General features: G+C 41.8%; 1 protein-coding gene across 1 annotated transcript in view; it reads right to left on the bottom strand.

Moving 5' to 3' along the window:
• Nucleotides 1-22,420, bottom strand: part of LOC105917056 (fibroblast growth factor receptor 1-A) — a 29,483-nt gene extending 7,063 nt beyond the window's left edge. Inside the window, exons 1-6 of the mRNA XM_012851742.3 lie at nucleotides 22,164-22,420; nucleotides 9,838-9,967; nucleotides 3,564-3,662; nucleotides 3,287-3,459; nucleotides 3,073-3,196; nucleotides 2,542-2,732 (exon numbers count right to left, since the gene is read on the bottom strand). Coding sequence (XP_012707196.2) covers nucleotides 2,542-2,732; nucleotides 3,073-3,196; nucleotides 3,287-3,459; nucleotides 3,564-3,662; nucleotides 9,838-9,931 — 681 coding nt within the window. The 5' untranslated portion in view covers nucleotides 9,932-9,967; nucleotides 22,164-22,420. The remainder of the gene's footprint in view (nucleotides 1-2,541; nucleotides 2,733-3,072; nucleotides 3,197-3,286; nucleotides 3,460-3,563; nucleotides 3,663-9,837; nucleotides 9,968-22,163) is intronic.
• Nucleotides 22,421-23,457: the final 1,037 nt, after the last annotated feature.

Raw genomic sequence — 23,457 nt, 5'->3', positions numbered from 1 at the left:
TCAGTCACTGGCTCATTCAGTGCTCAGCTTGGCATCAGTGGCACCAAGCAGCTGTCTGTGACATGCCTCATACACAGTTGGTCTTGGGTGAAGGGCATGCAACACAACCCAAGAGTATGGATATTCCCATTCTGAGACACGAATGCTATGAAAGAGAACTTTAGGTTACTTTTGTAACCCCGGTTCTCTCAATAGCATCAGTGAGTGTCTCACAACGCAACCCTCCTGGCTCATTCATAGCGAAGAAGAGGGTGTAACTTTCTTGAATGATCAGCCCTATACACCAAGTTTAGACAGAAAATACAACCTTTTTGTAAGCTTTCAGTTTTTCTTCTTCAAGTAAGGTCAGTGTTATACAAATTGTGTGCGTTTCTCTCTCTCTCTCTCTCTCTCTCTCTCTCTCTCTCTCTCTCTCTCTCTCTCTCTCTCTCTCTCTCTCTCTCTCTCTTTTTTTTTTTTGTAATGAGTAACTAAACCAAACATTGAAAATGTATCGGAGTCAAAGTATGCAATTAAGTTAGAAAATATAGTGAAGTAAAAGTGAAAGTTATCAAAAAAAATTATACTCGAGGAAAGTATAAAGTACTCCAAAATATACTTAAGTACAGTAGTGAAGTATTAATACTTTGTTACTATACAACACTGCTATACAGTATAGGCAGGCAGCGGGTCAGAAGGTAAAATTTTCTGATACTAAAATGTCAAACTAAAAAAGCTGATACTAAGGAAAATATTCAATACTCAAAACGCTTTTCAATACTGATGCAATATTTTTTAAAAACACATGGCTATTTTTGGTTTAGAGAAAAAAAAATGGGAGAAATACAATACGACAAATTTAACTTTCTGATTTAGGGCAAAACCAATAAGTAAGGGAACGTTCAGTCCTTCATTAGAGGAATATATCATTTAATTGTTTCCTTCTTGTTTGGCCAAACAGTAGACCTGATAACGCTGAAGGTATAAGTGTTACCATTTATGGAAATATGTACCATGCCATTATTATTTTTAACCATAGTTGTTTATCTTCAGTGTTCAACTGTGTGCTTCCATTTGCCCTACAATATGCTGCTGATATGATTATATGTTAGTAGGAACAAATAAAGAATTATTCTATACAAAACAAAATTGGCTTTGACCAGGTTCTTATTTACACTGTAAAAACATTGTTTGTATGTGCCGGATCCGCACATACAAACAATATTTTTACAGTGTAAATAAGAACCTGGTCAATGCATTTGTACAATTTCTGCCTTTCAGGTAATTTTGCATGTTTTCTTTAGTTCTCTACTGCAGCAGCGGGGTAGGCTGTTACGGCTTCCTACTTTTTTTGCACCAATTGTCAGCTTTAGTCTGGCTCCACCATAACCTGTGTTATCATTAGCCAAATTAGCCTTGAATAACCAAACAGACGATTAACGAGGGGGTGGACTGGTTTGTTTCGTTGCTTCAATATTTATCAGCCAGCTGAAACAAAAGCTGATGATCTGTTTCCAGGGGTGATTCATACCAAATTAGAACTGACCGGAAGCACAACTCCACACCAGACCTACAGAACCCTGTCATAAGGCTTTCTGTTTTCATGAAGCTAATAATTAAACCCATAGGGTTAGCTTATGTTGTCAGGCAGGTTTACCATTTGTTGCAGATCCAGGAGGTTCACTGACCTTTTTATGTTGCCCTAACATATCAGTGTAATAGCATTAGCTTGTAGCGTTAGCTAAGCATGTGGCATCCATCAGCATTTCGTTTGTTCTTGCCCGTCGGCCTTATAGGGAAAGTTCTTCTGAACAAAGAAGGGGTCAGAAGAAGAGTAACAATTTGGGGAAATGTACATTGGTCAGTTTTTATTGATTTTGATGCAAGTCATTATCTTTAAATAAGAAATTTCTTTGCGTTGATTATATGAAGATATCAATTATTTCGACAAGCCCAATGGGACATGACCCTTTTTGGCACTGAAAAACTTGTCCCCTGCCAATCATGGCTGGCAGAATCATCAGAGCTTCTGATGATGTCGACCAAGGGGGTTCCCATTGTGTGCCACTAATCCATGCTACTCAGAGAACCAGTTATGAAAGTAATGTGAAGTTAACAGCTTCTGAAGTTGTCCCAAGCCTCTTTCGAAAAAGAAGCGCTGGAACATGTCACTTCAAAGGCAGTCAGAAAGTATCTTTATCAAACTGTTTCAACTGTTTCCATTTGAAGTGAAGGATGCAGAATGTTCTTGGAAATCCTCCTGAATACCAGCGACCCTCATTCTGTCCCACAAAATGAGTCCAGCTCTTCTGCAAAGTGCTTATTTATGATTCTATTCTATTGGAAACAGCATGGTGTTTCCAATAGAAACGTCTCCATTTGGGGCAGTAACACTAAACCTGCAAGCAGAAGCCTATATCTGACTTAGGTAAATGATGTAGCACTATGCTCGAATAACCTCAAAACAGATGGGGCAGTTTATAAGTCTACTGGTCACGCTACATCCAAAGGACAGAAATATCCTTAGTTTCTATTTGTTGAAACTAAATCTGCTGTGTGTACCTTGAGAACCAGGACAAAGGGATGTCCATCCGGTCCCTGTTTGCTGCCGTTGACCATGATGTGTTTGAGCCACTGGATGTGAGGCTGCGGATCGCTGAACACTTTGCACACAAACTCCACATTGCTGCCAACCACGGCTGTCTGATTGGCCGGCAGACCTGCCTGCAGTATGGGTCTGTGAGGAGAACGCTCTGCAGAAGAGAAGTTCGGACCGTGAGAACGTGAGATGAAGGCCAACAGCAGCACTTATAAAAACACTTCAAACAAAGGCACACCGAACACCACACCAAAGTATAAAATACAGTAAATATGCTTAGGTAGGGAAGTGTCTATAAGTGTAGTGTTTTCCAAGATTTTTGGAAAGAAAGGCAACTTTGAATTTATGTCGTGGGGAGAGAAAAGTGGAGGGCCAGAAGATTTTGGATGTAGTGGTGTGAGAGTCTGAACTGGTGTGAGAAGGAGGATGCTCGGATCATAGAGGCAGGCATTATTTTACCATTCTGATGGACTCAGAACATCAACATATCGTACCGATTACATCCAGAAGGAAGGTGTGTTTCAGGCTCCCATGAACATTCTCCACCACACAGGTGTAGTTCCCTCTATCAGAAGGGACCACTGACTCCATTATCAGTGTCCCCAAGTGGTCTCTGATCTGTTAAGCAAAGAGCAGATAGATCAAGAAGATTGAATAGATCTCTTTAAAACATGGTTTAAATTTCCTTCTCGCATGTCAAGCACAGACCTTAAACCCTCCGATTCGTTGGTCCTTCCTGAACTCCTTCCCATTCTTGTACCAGTGCAGTCTGGGCACTGGGTTTCCAGTCGCTTGACACCGGAACTTGACAGTTCTGCTGGCAGGCACAGCATGGAGCTGCTTCTCCATCTTCTCTGGCATCACCCACTGTGGCGCCAGCGCTAACGAGCAGACACCACAATGTAAACATGGTAATGTCAAGCATTCACAGCTCAGCTGATTTCAGGCAAAGCTTTGGGAAACCTCAAAGTACTGTGAGAATTACGTTGGAGCTTTTCGTTGCTTGTTGACAATTCATTGGACAATTTATTTTCCTCTGAGGAAGACTCTTCGTCCTCTTCGTCTTCAGATGACTTTGCTGCATCTGGTTTAAAGGAGATGAAGAAAAACTTTCTTGTTAAACCAAAAACAGGAGAAACGGCTGTTAAAGCATAATGAGAAAGCAATAGCAGCTTGAGGATCCACGTCTGACCTCAGTGTCCGTTTGCTGCAGCTGCCTGAGCAGAAACACTTGGAGTTTGCACTATTGCTACAGCACAGAGCTACACCCCAACCACTTCACAGACCTCCTCCCCATTACTCTGGACCATTAACAGCCTTCAAACGCACACATCCCTCCAGTCTGGAGAAGAGAGCCAGACAGGAAGGACAGAGTTTCAGTGGTAATTATTTAATGTGAGATAAGCAAATGATATACAAGTAAACCTAAATCAGATAAAAGGCAGCATGTGAAGCTCTTCAAGAGAACACAACTGGCCGATGTTTATCTTTAAAATGATACTCCTTTAAATGCCCTTGGTGACGATGATGCTGCACTTGAGAAGAAATGGTAAAAATTGAGGAACGTCTTGCTGTAAGATTTCTATAAGGTACTGCATCTTTTTGTTAAAACAGCATTTTATCGATGAACCCGATGTAACATTGAGTTGAACGCAGGAAAACTACAGGGGTTTGTTCATTGATAAGTTTAGAGACCGGACTAGCTGCTATTAGCCATGCAAGCTGAAAAGAATGTATTTTTCTACATATTGTACATCAAGACACAGTGGCAACACGCTAAATACCAGAGGACAGAGTATGTGGTATTATGAGAATGGCAACCTTTGGTTTAAGTTGTGGGGCGACGTGGCACAGAGGTTAGGGAGTTTGTCTTGCAGTTGGCGGGTTGCCGGTTCAATCCCCTGCACTGACTGTCTCTGTTGTTGTGTCCCTGGGCAAGACACTTCATCCGCATTGCCTGCTAGCGGTGGTCAGAGGGCCTGGTGGCGCTGGTGCATGGCAGCCTCCCCTCTGTCAGTCTGTCCCAGGGCAGCTGTAGCTACTAACATAGCTCACCACCGTCAGGGTGTGAATGGGTGAATGACTGAACTGTAGTGTGAAGTGCTGTGGAGGTCATCAAGACTAGTTAAAGCGCTATACAAGTACAAGCCATTTACCATTTAAGTTTCATTTTGGTCCATGTGCTTTGAAGCTGGGTTGTTCCAGGCGTAGACAATGATGGTCTTCCATGAAGTATGAGGAATGGTGGACACCCAGATGTAAGAGACTGTTTTAAACCATCTCATTAGAAATGTCTCTGAATGCATCCTTCCAGTCAGATGACAAAGATATGAGTTAACAGCACGATGTCTTGATGATGTGTGCATCTGATTTAAACTTGAAGAGCAATGAGAGATGGGCACAATTTTGTTGGTTATCAAGTAGAAGGACAGGACTAGTGGACATTATCGCTGATCAAGGAGTTACACATACTTTTTAATTCATTACTTGAAATTGCTTTAGTTAAATTTTTATTATCGTATTTTTCAGACTATAAGGCGGACTTCAAATCCTTAAATTTTCTCAAAAATTGATGATGCGTTTTATAATCCATTGTGCCTTATATATGATTAAAGTGTTGCTTGTTTGCCTCAGAAAATCTGTCAATACTGCCGGAGGTTCTTACATTGGTTGGTACCTTTATGAAAACTACAGAAGAAATACAATTTCAGTACATTTCTCAGTCAGAGAAGCGACTGGCAGACATCAGGGGAAGAGCTAAACGAAGAGTAAGAATGGCATATGTAATCATGCAAATGCGTGCCTTACCCAAGAATGTAATGGCTTTATTCACACTACAGCGGACCTGGTAAATTACCGGGTACGATACTTGGTCTTGACCCGTTAAATTGCCGGGTCAGTTTGAGCCGGTAAGTCAGTTCTGGCTTTATTCACACCTGACACTTGCCCAGTAAATTACCAGTAAATTACTGGGTAAGGTTGTAAGTGTGAAAGGGGCTATAGACTGTCAAAAATTAAAATAATGTAATTACTTCAGCTACACCCATGTCTTTTATGTGAAGACATAATGATGCCTCAGTAATTAGATCATTCTACATCCTATATCCTAATCAGCCATATAGGATAGTTTGGTCTGTTTTGAGTAACCTCGACCTCTCCAATCAAATTCAGACTTCAGAAGACGTTCCCCTTTTTTTGCATTGAAGCTCAGACTCTGACCTATACAGTAATATACAGTATCACTGAATCTGAAAGTCTGTCCATTCTTGTGTTGCGACTCTATCAACACTGATCATGGTCATAAACGTACAGCTATGTTTAGAACACATCCGACCACTTTCTAGACATCACCAGAACTTCTGTTTCCCTCTGCAACATCGGGCTCGGACAGTACAGGAAGGAGACGCAGAAAAGTGGTGTGATTTCAGTAAGCATACAGCAAAGTAGACCGAGTTGGAAAATTGGAAGCAGGTCTTGTTTATAAAAAAGGGGACTGGAGGAGAGAGAGACTACATTTGATGGATTCTTGACTGAGTGAAAAACAAGAGTTTACAGGCCCAACAGTGGTATTACAGACGGCCAGCTGGAGCCCAGATGGTTGGGAAAACACAACGACACACACACACACATACACACACACACACACACACACGGGATATACACATGCATATTCATGAATAAATAGACTGAGGAAGGAGAGTAAATGGTGCCTGAAAGTGCTGCTTTTCTTTATGCTGAGCTGACTCTCACAGTGAACCCAAAACCTTCTGAGACAGTGTGCATGTGTTCTTGTGTTACTGTGTCTGGACAGGATATACAGACCATAACCAGCACCCACAGAGCCAAACCATGGTTACACCATAAAAAATAGAAAAAAAAGAAGAAAATTCCCTTTAACCATTGTCAGATGCCTCTTAGCCAAAACCAGCCAAACCTAGAAAAAGTCAGTATCCTGTTAAAGAAATTCACTCTTTGGAAAGTTTTACAGCGTTTTATATAACAGCACAGACCAAAACGCTCCGACCACAGCTGAGATCAGACATGAAAGCAAATAACAGCAGGACCTCTGGAGGAGAGCAAAGCAGTCGACAGTGACACATGGTTAAGGCCGGATTTCAGGTCTTCAGTCTGCAGAGGGGCAGGTCAAACCCAAATACAAGCAAACGTGAATCAGAAAAGGCTGAAATGATGTGAGTCCTACATTTGAGAGTAGGAAATGAGGACAAGATTTCCTTCTTTTAGAATTTTATTTTGTCAAACAGTACGAAGCGGATCCAGGTTTTGTCTCATCAGTTTCATTTCATCCATTAATATCCATCTCTTCCTGCATTTCAGGCTTGTTTTTCCTGCTCTTCCTGCAAGCACATCCTAAAGGGATAAGTTAAATATTTACAAAAGCTGATCTGTAAAGTAGCTGAGTAGTTGGTACCTGCCATGGAATAGGCAGAAGAAGGGATTTTGAAGAAGAGTCCCTTTCCAAGTCTAAGTGTTGCAAAATGTAATTTTCTAACACTAAGCGTTGGTCAGGTTGGGGCCTTTATGGAGGAGATTTAAGCCATGTAAAACAACTCAAAGGGGACTGAACGGTTCATGGGAAAGAAATCAGTCCTGTTTAGTTTACTTGTCAAGGTTGGGAGATAAGTTTGATTTAATGCATTTCTGCACCAGTTACACAGAGAAGGCAGAGGACAGCCGTGAGCTCAGTCATGGGAATAGCAAGCAGTAAACATCATTTCAGATGTTCTAGGACCTACGATGCTCGGGAAAACCTGAGCTCTGATCAAGGTTTCTGGAATTTGCCATTTACTCTGGTTACGGTTGTCTGATAGAATGTTTGTTTAATTCTCTGAAATATTTCAGTGGGTCAAAATGCAATGGCAGAAGAAAACTGGCTATTGCTTTTCTTTACAGTGATAGGCTAAGCATATTTTTCATCTCTGTGGAGAAGCTTTAACTCACTGCTTTTAGCAGAACAGTTTTAACTCAGCCAAACTGGTGGATATTTATCATGAAGAGCCTGTTTAAGGTCATGCCACTGCATCTACATCAGATCTAAGTCCAGATCTAAGGCCCCTCCACGATCTCCGTTTACATTTTTTGAGGCACTCCACATTGGATTTGGGCTTAAGACTATTGCTCTTGTGTATAACCCAAGTGCGCTGGTCAACAGCAGATGGCTGGATGTTCTCCTTCAGGATTTTTCATCAGTTGCTGCAAGTCATCCAGGTCCTGAAGAGGACTGTCCCATACCACCACAGTACCACCGCTATCGTGTTTGACTGTATTACGATCTTTTTCTGAAATGCCGTTAGTTTAACACCATATATAACTGGATCCACACCTTAATAGAGTTCCACTTTTGTTCTGTCAGTCCACTGAATATTTCCCCAAAAATCTTCATCCAGATTTGTTGCGGTAAATGTTAGACAAGCTTTTTGGTCAGCGGGCAATATTAGCCTCGGAACTCTTCCATGGATGCTATTTTTCACAGTCTCGCTTTCATATTGTAGATTCCTAAACATGGACCTTAACCGAAGCAGTAAGTCTGTAGAGCTTTAGATGTTGTTCTGGGTGTGATCTCCAGGATGAATCATCAGTAGACCCCTGGAGTAACTTTGGCTGGCTAGCTGCTCCTGTCCACCACAACATATACCACTTATTGGGTCTAAAATACTTTTCTTTTCTTTTTTTACAGAGGGGCAAGTTGGTTTAGACACCTTTTTATAAATGAAATTATTTAAAAACAGCTTTTTCTTTGTTACAAGGTCATCTTTGTCCGCTGTAAACGTTTCAGATTATGAAACTAACTTTTATTCGTCAAATAGAAAAAAACCTAGTCTGTTCACAGTGAAAAATTGTCAAAGCAGCCTCTTAGTGAAAAAATACGGACCTCCTGTGTACCTGGATGTCTACTAAACTGAAGCTGAAAACTAACTATGCCATTTGTTAACCCCGATACCTGGCTGTGCAGTTTGGTCGATACCGATACCATACCGATACCATCTGTTTGAAATTGATGTGTGTGTGTGTGTGTGTGTGTGAAGGACTGCATACTACTTAGGGTAGTAGAGCTTTTTATTGCCTACCTGGAATGGGTGACAATAGTTGAATAAACTTTTGGCTCTCAAAGGCCAAAATAGTTAGCCTGGGTGCCATTCCGAACTTAGTCCCGCCCACAACGTTTTAGGTCGGGAAGTTCGGTGTGGCATTGCTCAATAGTAGCGCGAGTATGCTCGCCCAATATCTGGCGGGCCAATCAAATTGTCAGGGCGGGCTTTATACGATGATGGACAGATGATCAACAGTAACGTAATCAACCACGTCACCAAAGCGCGCTTGGGTTGAATTCGTTCACAACAACGATGGCTGTCGCTGGAGAGTTGAGGTGTGTAGATTCTGCTATTAGGTCTGTTCTAGAAGATATCGACAGTTTCGCATGTTGAAGGACTCCTTGGATCCTTACATTCTTTTTGCAACACCGGCAAAAATCGCTAACGCTCATCTTATGCTAGGCTAACAGTTGAGTTCCGTTGACAACAACTATGCGTCGCTTAACATACGTCACACACTCCGTCTCTCTTATTGGTTGTAGGTCTATCCAATTGAGTGCAGAGGAATTTTTTTTCCTGGTTCGTTCGAAACACGCCCCATAATCACAGCTCTATGGAGCAGTATCAGACTCAAATTCTGACTAGAATTGAGTATGACCATGTCAGGCTACAAAATAGAGCAACATTTGTGAAAATATGACATGTATAATAGTAGTGCAACAGTAAAATGACATTAATAATTGAATAATCTCTTTTAAACCCTGAGTTTTGGCTCTCAAATGCCAAAATAGTGCGACTTTCATGAACTTATATAACATGTATAATACTAGTCTGGAGAGAGAAGGCTGTGTTCAAGTGACATACAAACATCAAAATGGTATTGGTGCCCTATTTGTTGGTACTCGCCCATACCGATACCGATACCACCATTTTAGTGCTGGATCGGGACCTCGTCCGATACTGGTATCGGTGCAACACTACTGAAAACCATGATCCTGGAACTACGAACCAAACTAAATGGTGGTATTTGTTGAAAAGAATAGTCTTACAGTGAGGTTTCCCCGCAATCCTTAAATAAACTGCATACACAGGGATTGCTATATCAGCTGTAGTGTCCGAAAGATAGAACAAATGCAAACAGCTTAGTGAAGAACTCAGGCTTCGTTAAACAGTAGGACAACACTGAGCCGCCTGAGTGAAGGATCCCACCTTTGTCTGTGTCCTCTGTGGCTGGCCTGGACTGAACCTGAACCACCAGCAGCAGCAGGATCCACGGCAGCAGGAGGCAGCGATGGGAACCCATCGTGTTCTAATGCATCAACTCACTGTGACTTTTATGCTGCAGAGAGAGCACAGGGAAGATAAAGTTAGACTCACAAGAAGATAAAACATTCTTCCTTCCTCCCAGCCAGTGCGGCCTTTCATTTCACAGAACAATGAAAATCAACTTTGACTTGTAAAACACACAGCCATCGTTGAAGGAGGTGTACCTAAATCATTATTTTAAGAAATAATTATTCAGATACACCCCGTCCCTGTCTGGGACGGGGCCCCAGACAGGGACGGGGTGTATCTACGGACGAATGTGAACCCCAACATGAACACAGCAAAAACCAAACTTTTCCCCGTTTGTCTCCATGAAGCGGGTAAATGTCTTCTCTGGTAAAAACATTATCTATGCACAGGAGTTAAAGAGAGAAGCAAACATCCTGATCAGCAGTGTTTTGGCTGCAAGACATCTTCCCTGGTATGTATGAAGTTTTCAGATGGCCAATTTATCATGAGATCTGCTGATCTTTCACCATTTTGCTTCAGAATTTGTTAGGATGTGTAGCTGTTTTTAAAGTATAACGGCATGTTTTTTCTTTGCACTTCAGCCTTTGAGCATGAACTACTAAGGTTCAATCCCAGTATTGTATGTTTTCAGTACAGTACATGTCAGGCAAACCTTGTCTGACCATTTAGCATTGATTGGACTAATTAGTACCTCCATCTCGAACAACAGCGTTGTTCATTCTTTTCCGTTTCTGTTTCTACTATAAATGTTATTTGTCATCGTAATATCTTGAATTTAAAGTCTGGTCCTGGTAATTCTGCTGTCCGAGCAACAATCAGTATATAATAATAATAATAATAATTATTATTATTATGATGATGATGATTAGACTTAGGCAAACTTTATTGTCATTTTGTATGCAGTGGATTTCAGAATAAAGTAACTTTGCAGGATAGTTTCAGGATAAAGTGCAGCAGTAATTTTACAGTACAGCAATTGAAATGTAAACAATGCAGGACACATGTGATACAGAGTCTAGTTTTAGCTTCAGCAGTCTGATGGCAGCAGGGAAAAAGCTTTTACAGAACCCGGTGGACCTGCAGCGGATGCTGCGAAACCTCTTCCCAGAATGTAGCAGGGAGAACAGTCCATGGTGGGGGTGTGAGGGGTCTCTGATGATGTTACGGGCTCGGGACACGCAGCGCTGTGATGAGATGTCCTTAATGGAGGGGAAAGGAGCCCCGATGATCCCTTCTGCTGTCCTCACCACTCTCCTCACGTTCTTCCAGTCGGAGGTGCTGCAGCCTCCACACCACACAGAGAGACAGCTGGTCAGAATGCTCTCTATGGTGCTTCTGTAGAAGGTTGTGAGGATGGGCGGGGACAGGTGGCCTCTCCTTATCATCCGCAGGAAGTACAAGTGCTTCTGTGCCCTCTTCACCAGTGATGTGGTGTTCACAGACCAGGTGAGGTTGACTGTGATGTGCACCCCCAAGAATTTGGTGCTGCTGACCACCTCCACAGCTGAGCTGTTGATGAGCAGTGGAGCGTGGTGAGGCTGGTTCTTCCTGAAGTCGACGATAATCTCCTTCGTCTTCTCCACGTTCAGGATCAGGCTGTTGTCTCTGCACCAGCCCACCAGATGCTCTACCTCCTCTCTGTAGTCCTGGTCGTTGTCGTCTCTGTTCAGGCGATGATGATGATGATGATGATGATGATGATGATGATACTTTTTTATTTAAAAGCACCTTTCAGAGCACTCAAGGACACTGTACAAATCAAGCAGCATAATAACAATAAAACAAGATGAAAGCAAGGCAGTACAATGCTTTATCATACCATCGTTCTCTGTTCAGTTATTTGTTGGAATTGTAAACATACCTCTCAAATTGTAAAGCTATATTGTATCCATCTGGAGGCTCTCTGTCCATCAAAGGAACCCCATGGAAACTAACTGTTTGCTCTCATAGTTGTCAAGCACCTTAAGGCACCGACTCTTTTCTTGCCTTACAGTGGTTTGGAAAACTATTAATGCCCATTTAACTTTTTCACATTTTGACATTATAACCATAGACTTCAAAATATGTTATTGGGATTTTGTGTGACAGACCGAAACAAAGTAGTGTGCAATGGTGAAGTGGAAGGAATATTATGTTTGTTCTCTACGTTTTTATGCAAATAAAAATATAAAGTGTAGTATGTATTTGTGTTTACTGCCATCAGATACCCAAATACCATCTGCTGCAGCTAGTTATCATCACAGGTCCTCTGATTGGTAGATGGAGTGAACGTGTGTGCAGTTTAAGCAGTGTAAATGAAGCAGTTCTGTTCCTGGCCTCTATGGTTTGTTAGACAACATGTGAAGGGTGTGTCATAGTGGTTAGGGGGCTGGGCGTTTGCGTCTTGGAGAAGCTGCAAAAGTTACCAGTTCAACACTCAGTCGCACTCAGTCGATCACTTTGGGTCCCAGAGCAAGACCCTCGACCACAGATTGCTCCCCGTGTCCCATTGTGTTGGCAGGACACTGCTCCCCGAGGGATGGGTTAAACATGGAGACAAATCTCCCCTCTGTGGGGCTAAAATGGGCAATATTAATTTTTCATGTTATTAGTGAACAAGCAGCATCATGGAGCCCCAGGAACACAGCAGTCAGGTCAGGGAGGACGCTGTGGAGAAGTTTAAAGCAGAGCTAGGTTAGAAAACAACAGCCCAAGCTTTGAAAATGTCAGTCAGCTCTTCTGACGACTGTTTTGTGCTCCAAAAATCTGGCCTTTTTGAAAGAAAGAAATCCCTGTGTTCACTGGGACACAAACTACACTGGGAACAAACACAGCAAAGATGAGGAAGAAGGGGCTCTAGTCACATTAGAACAAAACTGAACTTTCTAGCCAGCTACATTTGCAAGACTTTTACGTTCATTTTCCAGAAAGACAGCACTGACATTTATTGCTTGGCAGAGAGATCTACAAGCCCCTACAAGCTGCCGGGCATCCTTAAGTTCTGTCATCTCCTTAAGGCCCATTCATACCCTACGTTTGGCCTACACGTCCATATTTCTGTCCGTACGTTCTATCCGTTGACTCCTTCATACCTCCGTCCGTTGAGGTGCGCAATAACCAATATTTCCTGTAGGTGGCAGTGCTGGGCGCCAATGATTCGTCACTGATCAAACATGGCGACGGTCCAAGACGTGATTTTGTTGTATTTGCTCCGTAAGTAAACTTTTTGTTTGTCCCTGTGCCCCGGACACGACACATCATATAAATGTGTGTAGTTGCGGACATGCTCCGCAAGTCGTTCCTCGAATCCCGCCATTGTTTAAAGCCCAGAATTCTAACCTTCTTCGTGATTTTGTTGACATTTTGTACTACAAACTCAATAGCGCCCCCACCTTTTCCGGTAGTATTGCTCCGTATTGATCCGTTTCGTCCGTAATTGTAAGGTCCCAATTTTCGTGTCAAAATACGGACGAAATCGACGGTTAGAACGTATGAAACGCTCCATACGTATCCGTATCCGTCTTTTACGTGAGGTATGAATGGGCCTTTAGACGTGTATCAACATGGGTAGAGATGAACCTTTGTCACAAAAAACATACATAGGTCTTCAGGATGATCTAATCTCTTAAACGGGTGCAACAGATTTGTTGGCCTATAAAATTATTCCGCCTGCTATTCCAGGATCCTTTATTAAATTAGACTTCTTGTTTTTAGAGGTCCTACGCCACCTTACCATTTGTTGTTGAACATACTGAGATCCATGCTAAAAATTAAGGTAGACAAGGCCATTACAGAGGCTGCAGCATTTTAAGTCAGTACTTAATTTATACTCTATTATCGTCCTGGAACACGGTTGGTAATAATGCCGCTCTAACGTCAAGTTGAAAAGGCCCAGGCTGTACTGTGCACTCAAAGGGTTGAACGTGCTCCAACATGGAATAAGGAGAGAAGGAGCCAGCTCTGTCCAGGAAGCACTGACTCGGATTAATAAAATCTTAAGATAAAATAAAAGCAAGCTGAAATTTAATTCACATTAAGCGGTAGCGGTTTTCTTACTTTTACAGCTCTGTCATCCGCTCTGCCCACCACTGACAATTTTGATAAAAAATAATGATGCTGAAGTGGAGGGACGCCCAGATCAGAATCTAATCTTTGTCTCAGAGCCACATTTTCTTTTTTTTTTCAGTGTCCCGTGGGGTAGAGCTGATTTAGATGTGCAGGTATGCAGACATAAAAAGACTACTTTGTTACTTTTTATTCAATTTCAACATTCAGTTTCCTTTGGCTAGAGTCTATCAGCATCCCGCTCCTTGACTTAGTCATATTTGCCATCTCCGTCTTGCAAAGATTCAAGAGACCTACCAGATGGCGAGGTCGTCTCTTCTCCACGGTCTTCTTCAGGGGACAACACAGGTGTCCAGTAAGATTTAGTTCTGGACTCTGGCCATTCCAAAAGGTATTTTCCTTCTCAATAAATCCTTCTTTTGTTGGTTTCAACGTATGTTTGTACTCGATGTGAATCTTCATCTTTCCAGGAGACACCTGGAGGTTCTGGCTCCAGACTTCCTGGTATTTGGAACTGTTACTCATCTCATGACCCACCTTTTTCTTGGAGTTGTGGCCAAGTGTTCTGGTTTGGTTCCATCAAACCACAACAGGATTCCCATTACGGTTTTTGGAGATGTTAGCTAAGCTTGGATGTTTCCTTTGTGCGAAATTTCTTCATGAATACAGCAGACACTTATGGGCTGGGTGTCAACCTCTTGGCAGTCTTTCTGGTTGGTTTCCATCTTGTCTTTGTGTCCGTTTTAGAGAAATGCCCATTTTGTTTTTCAACATCATGTTTCTCCAAGTTTCTCACATTTCCAACTCTCACCTACGTTTTTCACTGGTGTGTGTGTGTGTTACCTGGTGTGTGTGTCCTGGGATCAGCGTGAGCTAGTGGTGGCTGTGGGTTAATTTTTGTTCACCGGTTTATCCTCAGACAAACACGGTTCATAACCAACTATTTAGATTTGCTCTTTCATTTTATTTTATTTAACATGATCCGTTAACAGCTTATACTGAGGGCCGTAATCACAGCTGCCAATTCCGAGTTGAGATCACATGCCTGAATGAGTCACAGTCATGTCTTTGGAGCAAAGTCCGTCTGCCACACAGAAACGTCTGCAGAAGCGGATTGCTGAGAACGGTGTAAATCGTTGTCCACTTGCCATTTCTTCATAAAACGAAAATGAACATATTTACGTTCTTTTTCCCCAAAAGTAATGGTCTTTATCCAACTTTTTATTGTAATTATTACGATAACGAAGAGGAAATCGACAGGAACTTAGCCAGGGTTGTTGCGATACTAACGTTTTTAAACTCCATACTCATGCTGGAAAAAATATTTAATCCCATTATCTTCAAATAATATTTTTTTTTAAATCCAGTCAATGTAACATATGAATCATTTTGACAACCCTAAATCTAGCTGCCATGTGGCAGACCATGTTAAATCACAGGGAGGGGTCAGCAGATGCGAGTGCAAAGCAAAGCAATCTGATGCAGTGGTGTTAAGCATTGCACAGCAGATGAGAGGAGACAGTTTTAACAGGGGTATGAAGAATATCTAGAGCCACTGTATGAAAAAAGCTCTTCACAATTGTGCAGACAAATATTCCAACAATCAGCAAAACAATCCTTCCAACTATGAACTGTGGAAGTAGATCAAACATTACTCCAGGCTTTATGCTGGTTGGTTTAGCAGTGGTGCAGCATTATAGGAGCATCAGTTTGGCCATCAGCCACATATTCTAACATGACCTGATGACATATCGCTGGGCTCTATGTTCACCTGTAACGTGTCTCGTTATCCCCTGTTCACAGGATATTCTTCTGGTAAGTTACCGCTCGACTACGCATGCTGCAAAAGTTTGTGCAAGAATGAAGAAATCCCAGCAGGAAACAAAGAGAAAGCAAAGAGAGATCGGCTTGCCCCATGAACGTCCTGAACACTGAGGCTGTAGAAGGAGACAGTAAATGACATTCATCATCTTATGAGGCTCATAAACAAAACGAGGACTGTTTGGCCGCCCTCGCCCAAGTGTCTCATTACAGCGTCTGTCCCTCAGCTTGGAGCTCAACGCGCCGCTATGTGCACGCAGAGCACACGCATGTGGCTGAGGGAGGAGTCGGCGGGGCAGAGCAGCGCACGGTGCCAGCTTTATGCAGACATGATTAATACACAGAACACACACATACAGGCGCCTGTTTAATTGCTGCTGAGTCTTTGTTGTTTTACACAGAAGATTCGCACGTGATCAGGCGACGCAGCGGCCGCCTTCCCAGGCAGTCGCAGGATTTCAGCGAATATACCATAAAATACAACCCCGTGCATCCAACCGACAGCTGGAGCTGTTTATAAAGCAAACACTGCATCTGTGCGAGCAGAGGGCAAAGATGCTCGGAGATCTTCAGAGCAACGGAGGTCCAAGAGTAGCAGACATTCAGGCCGTGGAGATAAGCAGGGATCTTTTTGTTGTTATGTGTTACCATAATGAAATATGAGGAAAGGTGCAAATGTTGAATGAACATCTCCGATCGCAAAATGTTACTTTAAGTTTGTCTGGCGACGTCCGAAAACGTGTCCAAGAATGATATGTTCCAACCATCGGAACAGCTGCTTTCAAACTGTATGATTAGCCGCATAAAGTAAACCATTGTAAAGTGCCTTGAGATGACATGTTTCATGATTTGGCGCTATATAAATAAAATTGAATTGAATTGAATTGAATAAAGCATTGGAAAATTCCCACAAGCTACATAAAGTGGATATAACAAAGTCCAGAGATGTTTGTAGTGTAAAAAAAAACAAGAAAGTCATTCACTATTTGATCCTTATTTCCAACTTTAACGTCGTCAACAACCTCAACAACTTAAACTCTTCAATCGTTTATGGAAAAAGTAACAACAAAAAAAAAAAAGGTAAATACAATTATTCCAAATAAAAGTCATCATAAAGCAACATCTTCCATTGGAATTTGATTAACAAGTAACTCTTTACATCTCTAAGAGAACACCTGTGAATCACGCCAGTGGCCGTGTCTTGTTTTGGTCCCTTTATTCTCAATGGGGACCTTAATCAATGTGTAACTTTGTTTTTATATCACCTTTCATAGATAAAAAAAAAACACAACGTGCTTTACAGATTACAAGTAAAATAGATCCAAGAGAAGGCTTAATATAAAAAAGAAAGTAACAACAGAGCTAATGAAAAGAATAAATAGAACATTTAACTAAAAGCTTGTTTGAATAAAACTACTTATTAAAAGTAATGAACAGAGTTGGCTACATAGAGAGAAAGGAGCGGGGCATTGAACAGTCTGGGGCTGCTGCCTCAAAGGGCAGGTCACTCTGAGATTTTAAACCAGGTCTTAGGGACCGTCAGGGGGATCTGGGCTGAGTACCAAAGAGTGCGGCCAGAAGGAGAATGAATCAACATTTCTGTGATGTATTTGGGGGCCATTAACGGCTCTAAAAGTCAAGATTCAAATTTTAAAAGATATTCTAAATTTGACTGGTAGCAGTGTAGAGAGGATAAAACCGGTGTGGTGTGTGGACTTTTTTTTACAAAAAAGTCTAAATACCACTCAACGTTGGCACAAAACGTTCCGGCTTCAGCTAGAATGCTAATGATGAAGAGTAACTTCTTCCTTCAAGAGCACAACGGCCCAAAGCATAAATCCACATCCACAGAATGGCTCCACGGACACAAGATTAGAGTGGTCCAGACAGTCCAAAGGCATGTGGGAAGATCTACAGACGGCTGTACGCAGCAGATACCTGCACACACGAACAGATTTATACCTGCCCTAGGGCATAAAATGCAAATCATATTGGTCGATATCTACAATTATTAAAAAAGTGCAGTTCTGGCTATTTTATGCTGTTGCTTAATGACCTATTTTTGGATTTAAAAAGCGCAAAAGCTTAATTCAAACTAAGCCCTTTATTCAACAAACTTTTCACCAAAACTGCAAGCTTTTAAAAAGGAAAAAAGAGCACGTGCTCTCTGAAGTCGTTGAAGGGAGCGGAGTTTGGTGATGGAGCGTTCCTGGGTCTTCATTTGTGATTGGTTGGGAGGATGTAATGACCTTAGTATTAACCTACATGATAGGCTAGAGTGCAAATGGAAGGAAAACTGTTGTTCTATTCTTTTTTTCTATCGTACCACATGTCTATCGATCTATATACATAAATATACATATAAATATATATATATATAAATATATATATATATATATATAACCAGACGGCGTATTAACACTTTGTCAAAACCAAATTTCTATTTTCTGCCTGGCTGTGCTGCTGCCTCACAGCCAGCAGGTCCCGGGTTTAAATCTGGGCCTTTCTGTGTGGCGCTGCTCCAACTCTCCAGACAAACACATGAAAAGAGCATCAGTGACACAAAGCAAGCGAGCTGAAAAGAACTTGCCTAGCTGCACAGCGCACCAACAACCTGCATGTTAATCAGAGGCAACGATGCTGGTAAACACGATTCTTCTGCTTCACCCAGTCTGCAAATCCAGGTCCTTTTTAGTCTCCATCCTGGTCTGACACTCTGAGCCGCTCACACTCTGCGCTGGAGCCCTCACCTACACACCAGATTCTGCAGCCGGCTGGCAGCTCCACATAGTTTTCATACTAACATACCAACTGCTTACTGCCCTCATCCACCCGGGCTGGAACATATACAGAGCAAGCGCCAAACAGGAAGTGAAGCAGGAGGCTGCAAACCTTCCAGGGACTTTGTTTAAACCATCGCGGAGCAGAGAGCAAGTCAAGTAAGGCAAACATGAAGTCTCTCAGGTTTGCCCAGCTTTATTCCCAGAATGCTAGAGGGCAGAGAGGAGAAATGCCTCACCTGTATCACACAAACTCCACATATTACAGTTCAGCATGAAGAGTGATGATTTCACATCCTGAAATACGATAGCCTTAGAGAAAAAGCTTTACTTCTGTATTTAATAACAAAAGTAATGGGCAGATTTATTGGCAGACCAATATTTTTAGGTAACCATTTGCTGCAGTTCTGCACTAGTAGCTTTATTTTCTCTGAACCACCATCAAAGAATTCTGGTTAAATAGCAAAGAGCATCGTTACCGCACTGCTTGCACATTTGTATACAGCTGCACAAAACTACTGACACCCTTTCAGTTTTTATCAGGTTGTGTGAACGACCCCAAACATCAGAGTACGTCATGGCTGACCGACACAAAGCAGCGCAGCTCTGAGTGGAAGGAAGAGGGTTTGCAAATTTTTCAAAAATGAATTCAAAAGTGGGATGGAAATTTTGGTCTAGCCCCTTTTACTCTGATACTCCAAAATAAAAAATTCAGGAGAACTCAAATGTCACCTAAACAGAGTCCAGCTTTGTGGAATTCAATAACAAAATAAATCCAGCTGTTCTGCAAAGGCCTCAGAGTATGGAGGAGCAGCTCTACCATATTTAAAAATAAATACAGAAATAAATAAATGCTCAATAAATAAATAAGCATACAATTAATTGCCACCAAAAATACAATAAACACATAAATGTTGGTAGAAATTAAATTATACAGTGAGACATAAATGTATATATATCTTTTAATTAGCTTCTTTACTTATTCATCTTTGTAATAATTACCTTATTTATTTATTGTCCGTTATAATCTTCAACTTTATTAATTACCTATTTTTTAAGTATTTATTTATGTGAATGTTATAGTATTTTTGTCTGTTTTATTCTTCCTTTGTATTTTTTTTTACCGTATTTATTTCTTCGATGCCATTTTTTTCTGCCTGTCGTTTTTACATTTCTGTATGCATTTCTGCCTCATTATGCAAATGAGGAGGGGCGGGTCTTAAGGGGTCAACTTCTGCCCATTGGTTGGTTAGCATTTTACTGCGTCGGTCAAATCTACATGGCTTTCCCCTGCACTAAAGCATTGTTTAGTAATGTTAAAACTCAGCAGGCGGACGTTCAGTGTCCGACATCTTAAGAATAATTAGAACGCTGTACGTTTTACATCTGAAATGTTTTTCTGTGGTCCTTTGAACATTTCTTTCTAATGTTTACTTTACTTTTACATAAACAGCTTCCAGTCCGAGACTTCGGTAAAGTTAGAAAGATATTCACAGATTCGGCTTTTCCAGATCAGTAACTCATCGGCGGATGATTTATTCTACAAAACAGACACCTCTCTGCAACCACCGCAAGGCAGACAGTGAGCTACAACCGTAGTTTCCTCAAAACGAGTCTCCCATCGCGCTGAGAGAATTACGTTGGACCCTATGCAGAGCTTGCTCCTCCGCAAATGCTTAGGGACCGTCTGCAAGTTGCAACACCAGAAAATAATCATAGAGAAATATTCAACAGCGTCACCAAAGGAGAGGTGGATTATTATGAAATTCATTGCATGTGTATCTCATCTCATGTCTGTAGTTGATTGGAAAATAATACTTTTTTTTGAAGAATTTCCCAAAGTCTAAATGCCAAAAATATTCATTAAAGTCCCTTTTGCAAGGTTTAGGATACAAAAGAAATCCATTAAACATAACTGTTTGCTCTATAAATCAAATAGCTTTGGATAAAGGGCTTTCACTTTAATCTGATTTTATCATTTAGATAAGTAAGACCTACACTTTCTCCTATTTTATTATTAGAATAAGTATAAAATTAGCAATTACTGCACTATAGATCATTGTAGGGCCACCAAACTCATGGCACACATGGATAACCTCATCTGGATCATACTACAACTCTTACCATGGGAAAATCTGCATTATTCTATTTTGTGAGAGTTTTTGTTGGCAATTAATTGTATGCTTATTTATTTATTGAGCATTTATTTATTTCTGATTTATTTTTAAATATGGTAGAGCTGATCCTCTATTTTAGAGGTTTGTTTAAAAAAAAAAAAACTAAATCCCAAGGTTTAATCCTCTCACATAGCTCGGCTGAAGCCTTCATGGAAAGAAAATGAAAGAACTGCAAGCCTTCCAGCATATGGCTAAACTGACAGGCTGACCGTCACCATTAACCAGAGAAGCAGCCAGGAGGCCCATGGTAACTCTGGAGGAGCTGCAGAGATTTAACTGAGTAAAAGTACTGTTGAAATAGCACATACTTTTCTTAAAAACGCTGAGGTTATTCATAATATATTGTGTAAAAGTGAAATTCATTTAATATAAAAATCAACAACAAGTCCACTTTTATTAGTTCTATTTAATCTTGCAATGAGTTCACTCGTGTGGCCCTCTTGAGATCAGATTAAGCTGTATGCGGCCCCTAGACCAAAATGAGTTTGACACCCCTGCTTTATAGTCATTAAAGCACCCAGCAAAAGCAGACCAACCAACCATATGCATTGCCCATAGGAAAATATAATGGTGGCAGGACCATGCTGAGGGGAAGCTTTTTTTTCAACCAGGACATGGAAGCTGGTCAGAGTTGATACAAAGATGGACGAAAAGCTGTTGGAAGATGCCAAAGACTTGAGACCGGGGCAGAGCTTCGCCTCCCAGCAGGACAACACCAACCATACATCCAGTGCTGCAAAGTATATTCAAGTGGTCAAATGGCATAATCAAAGTCCAGACTGCGCTGGAGAACCTAAAACCTGATGCCTACAGACAGTCTCCATCCAGTCTGACTGAGCCGGAGCTGTTTTGAGAAGAACCGGCAAGCGGTCACTTTGTAGACAGCGAAAGCGGGTAGAGGTACAGCCTACCCTGAGAGGCCTGCAGCTGGAACTACAGTGAAAAGGTCGTTTGAGCTTTTCAGATTCTGATTTATTAAAAGTATATGTGTATTTTCAGCCATGCATCCCTTTGCCTTCCACTTCAGGACCATGCACTACTTTGTCGGTCCGCCAGGGGCAGAAAACACACTCATTATTTACCATGGTTATGATGACAAGAGCTGATTAATACATCAGTAAGACAATGGGTTATAACTCACACCCTCTTCCACTTCTAGTGCGGGACGTTTACTGTGACAGATGTTTCATGCACTTTGAATCTGCTGGTGCGGGGCGGCTTTCCCGAACATCTGGACAGTTTCAGGCTCAAACGCCTTCAGAGCAGAACTTCATCACACTGTTATCGGCACAGAGGATGAAGAGCTCCGCCACGGCCGGACCGGACCGGGCCGGACCGGGCCGGGCTGCAGCTGTCAGAACACACTGCTCCGCAAACATCTGCAGACTGACACGACCCGGTGCGCGGAGAGACCTACCCGTGGGAGCAGGTCCGGTTAGCAGGATCCGGGGGCAGAACGGAATCCAACTCTTCAGTCCGTCCCTCCCTGCAACCATGAAGTTAGAACTTGCCAGGACTGCTGCGGGACGGATGAAAGACGGAAAACCAGCGGCGATCTAGGAGGGATTAATTATAGTCCGACTGACGGTAAATCCTGGCGGAGGAAGTCCGAACGAGCCGCTCTTCTTCCTCGGGGAAAAACCGAGGGAAAAGCGCCCCTTCAAAGCCAGAGTTGCCTCAATAAGTAATGCAACGCAGGAGAAACGCCCACAGTGGGCGTGTCCTCCGCTCAGCCCCTCCCACCTGCCTCTCCATAGCCTCTATATGAGGACCTCCCTTTCGGGGCCCTCGCTGCAGGACTCCTGCTGTTGTGAGGGCACACCGTGTGTTTCACTGTTGGTAGGATTCACAGGGTTTGTTCTGTCTGATCAGACTCTGACTGACTGACTTCTGCTGATAATCTGCACAAAGGGACGAGTTTGTCACTGGAAAGTAGAAAACAAACGTGCCCTTAACGGAGGCGCTACCCCGCTGGAATGAACTGGCTTTTGTTTTGCGTGTTATTAATGGTGGATAACGGTAGACGTTGCGTCACTTGTCACAATCAGAATCAGGTTTGTTTGCCAGGTATGTGTACACAGGGGCGGTTCTAGACAGGGGCCAACAGGGGCCTGTGCCCCTGTAGAACCGTTCCTGGCCCCTGTACTAAATACATGATAATACATTTCTTAGGATGATAAATGCTGACAAAGATACCGTGATTGACTGGTCATTTGGATCAGTTGTATTTTTTTTCGTTTATGTTTTTACCCAATAATAAAATAACTAGGGCTGGGCAACGATTAAAATATTTAATCGCGATTAATCGCATAATTTGCCTGATTAATCGCATTGTATTTACAAACTCCAAGAATGAATTCAAAAGTAGTGTAAAGAGCACTTTTATTTTAATGTTCTGCTGCCATATGAACAAAAGTGTTATAACATTTGTAGCACTTATCAGTAACACATATTTAGTGTAAAGCTCAACTTAAACATGTAAAACAAAAAATAGCAATAATAATAAATTAAAGCTTATTGCCACTGACAGGGAATTCTCTTTATGGAGAAAAAATCTACCAAAAACAGGCAATTTCTGAGGTAACAGCAGGGAGCAGCATTACCATTTTATGTTCAATACCAAAATTTAACTTGGCAGTGGTTACAACTAACTTGTTTCTGTCATATTCCATGCTGGAAGAACTTTAAACTGAAATGCTTGCTAACTCGAT

The sequence above is a fragment of the Fundulus heteroclitus genome, unplaced genomic scaffold, assembly GCF_011125445.2.
Source record: "Fundulus heteroclitus isolate FHET01 unplaced genomic scaffold, MU-UCD_Fhet_4.1 scaffold_81, whole genome shotgun sequence".
In the NCBI taxonomy this organism is placed as follows: Eukaryota; Metazoa; Chordata; class Actinopteri; order Cyprinodontiformes; family Fundulidae; genus Fundulus; species Fundulus heteroclitus.
The sequence above is the reverse complement of the archived record's forward strand: the minus strand, read 5'-3'. Positions and strand labels throughout refer to the sequence as shown.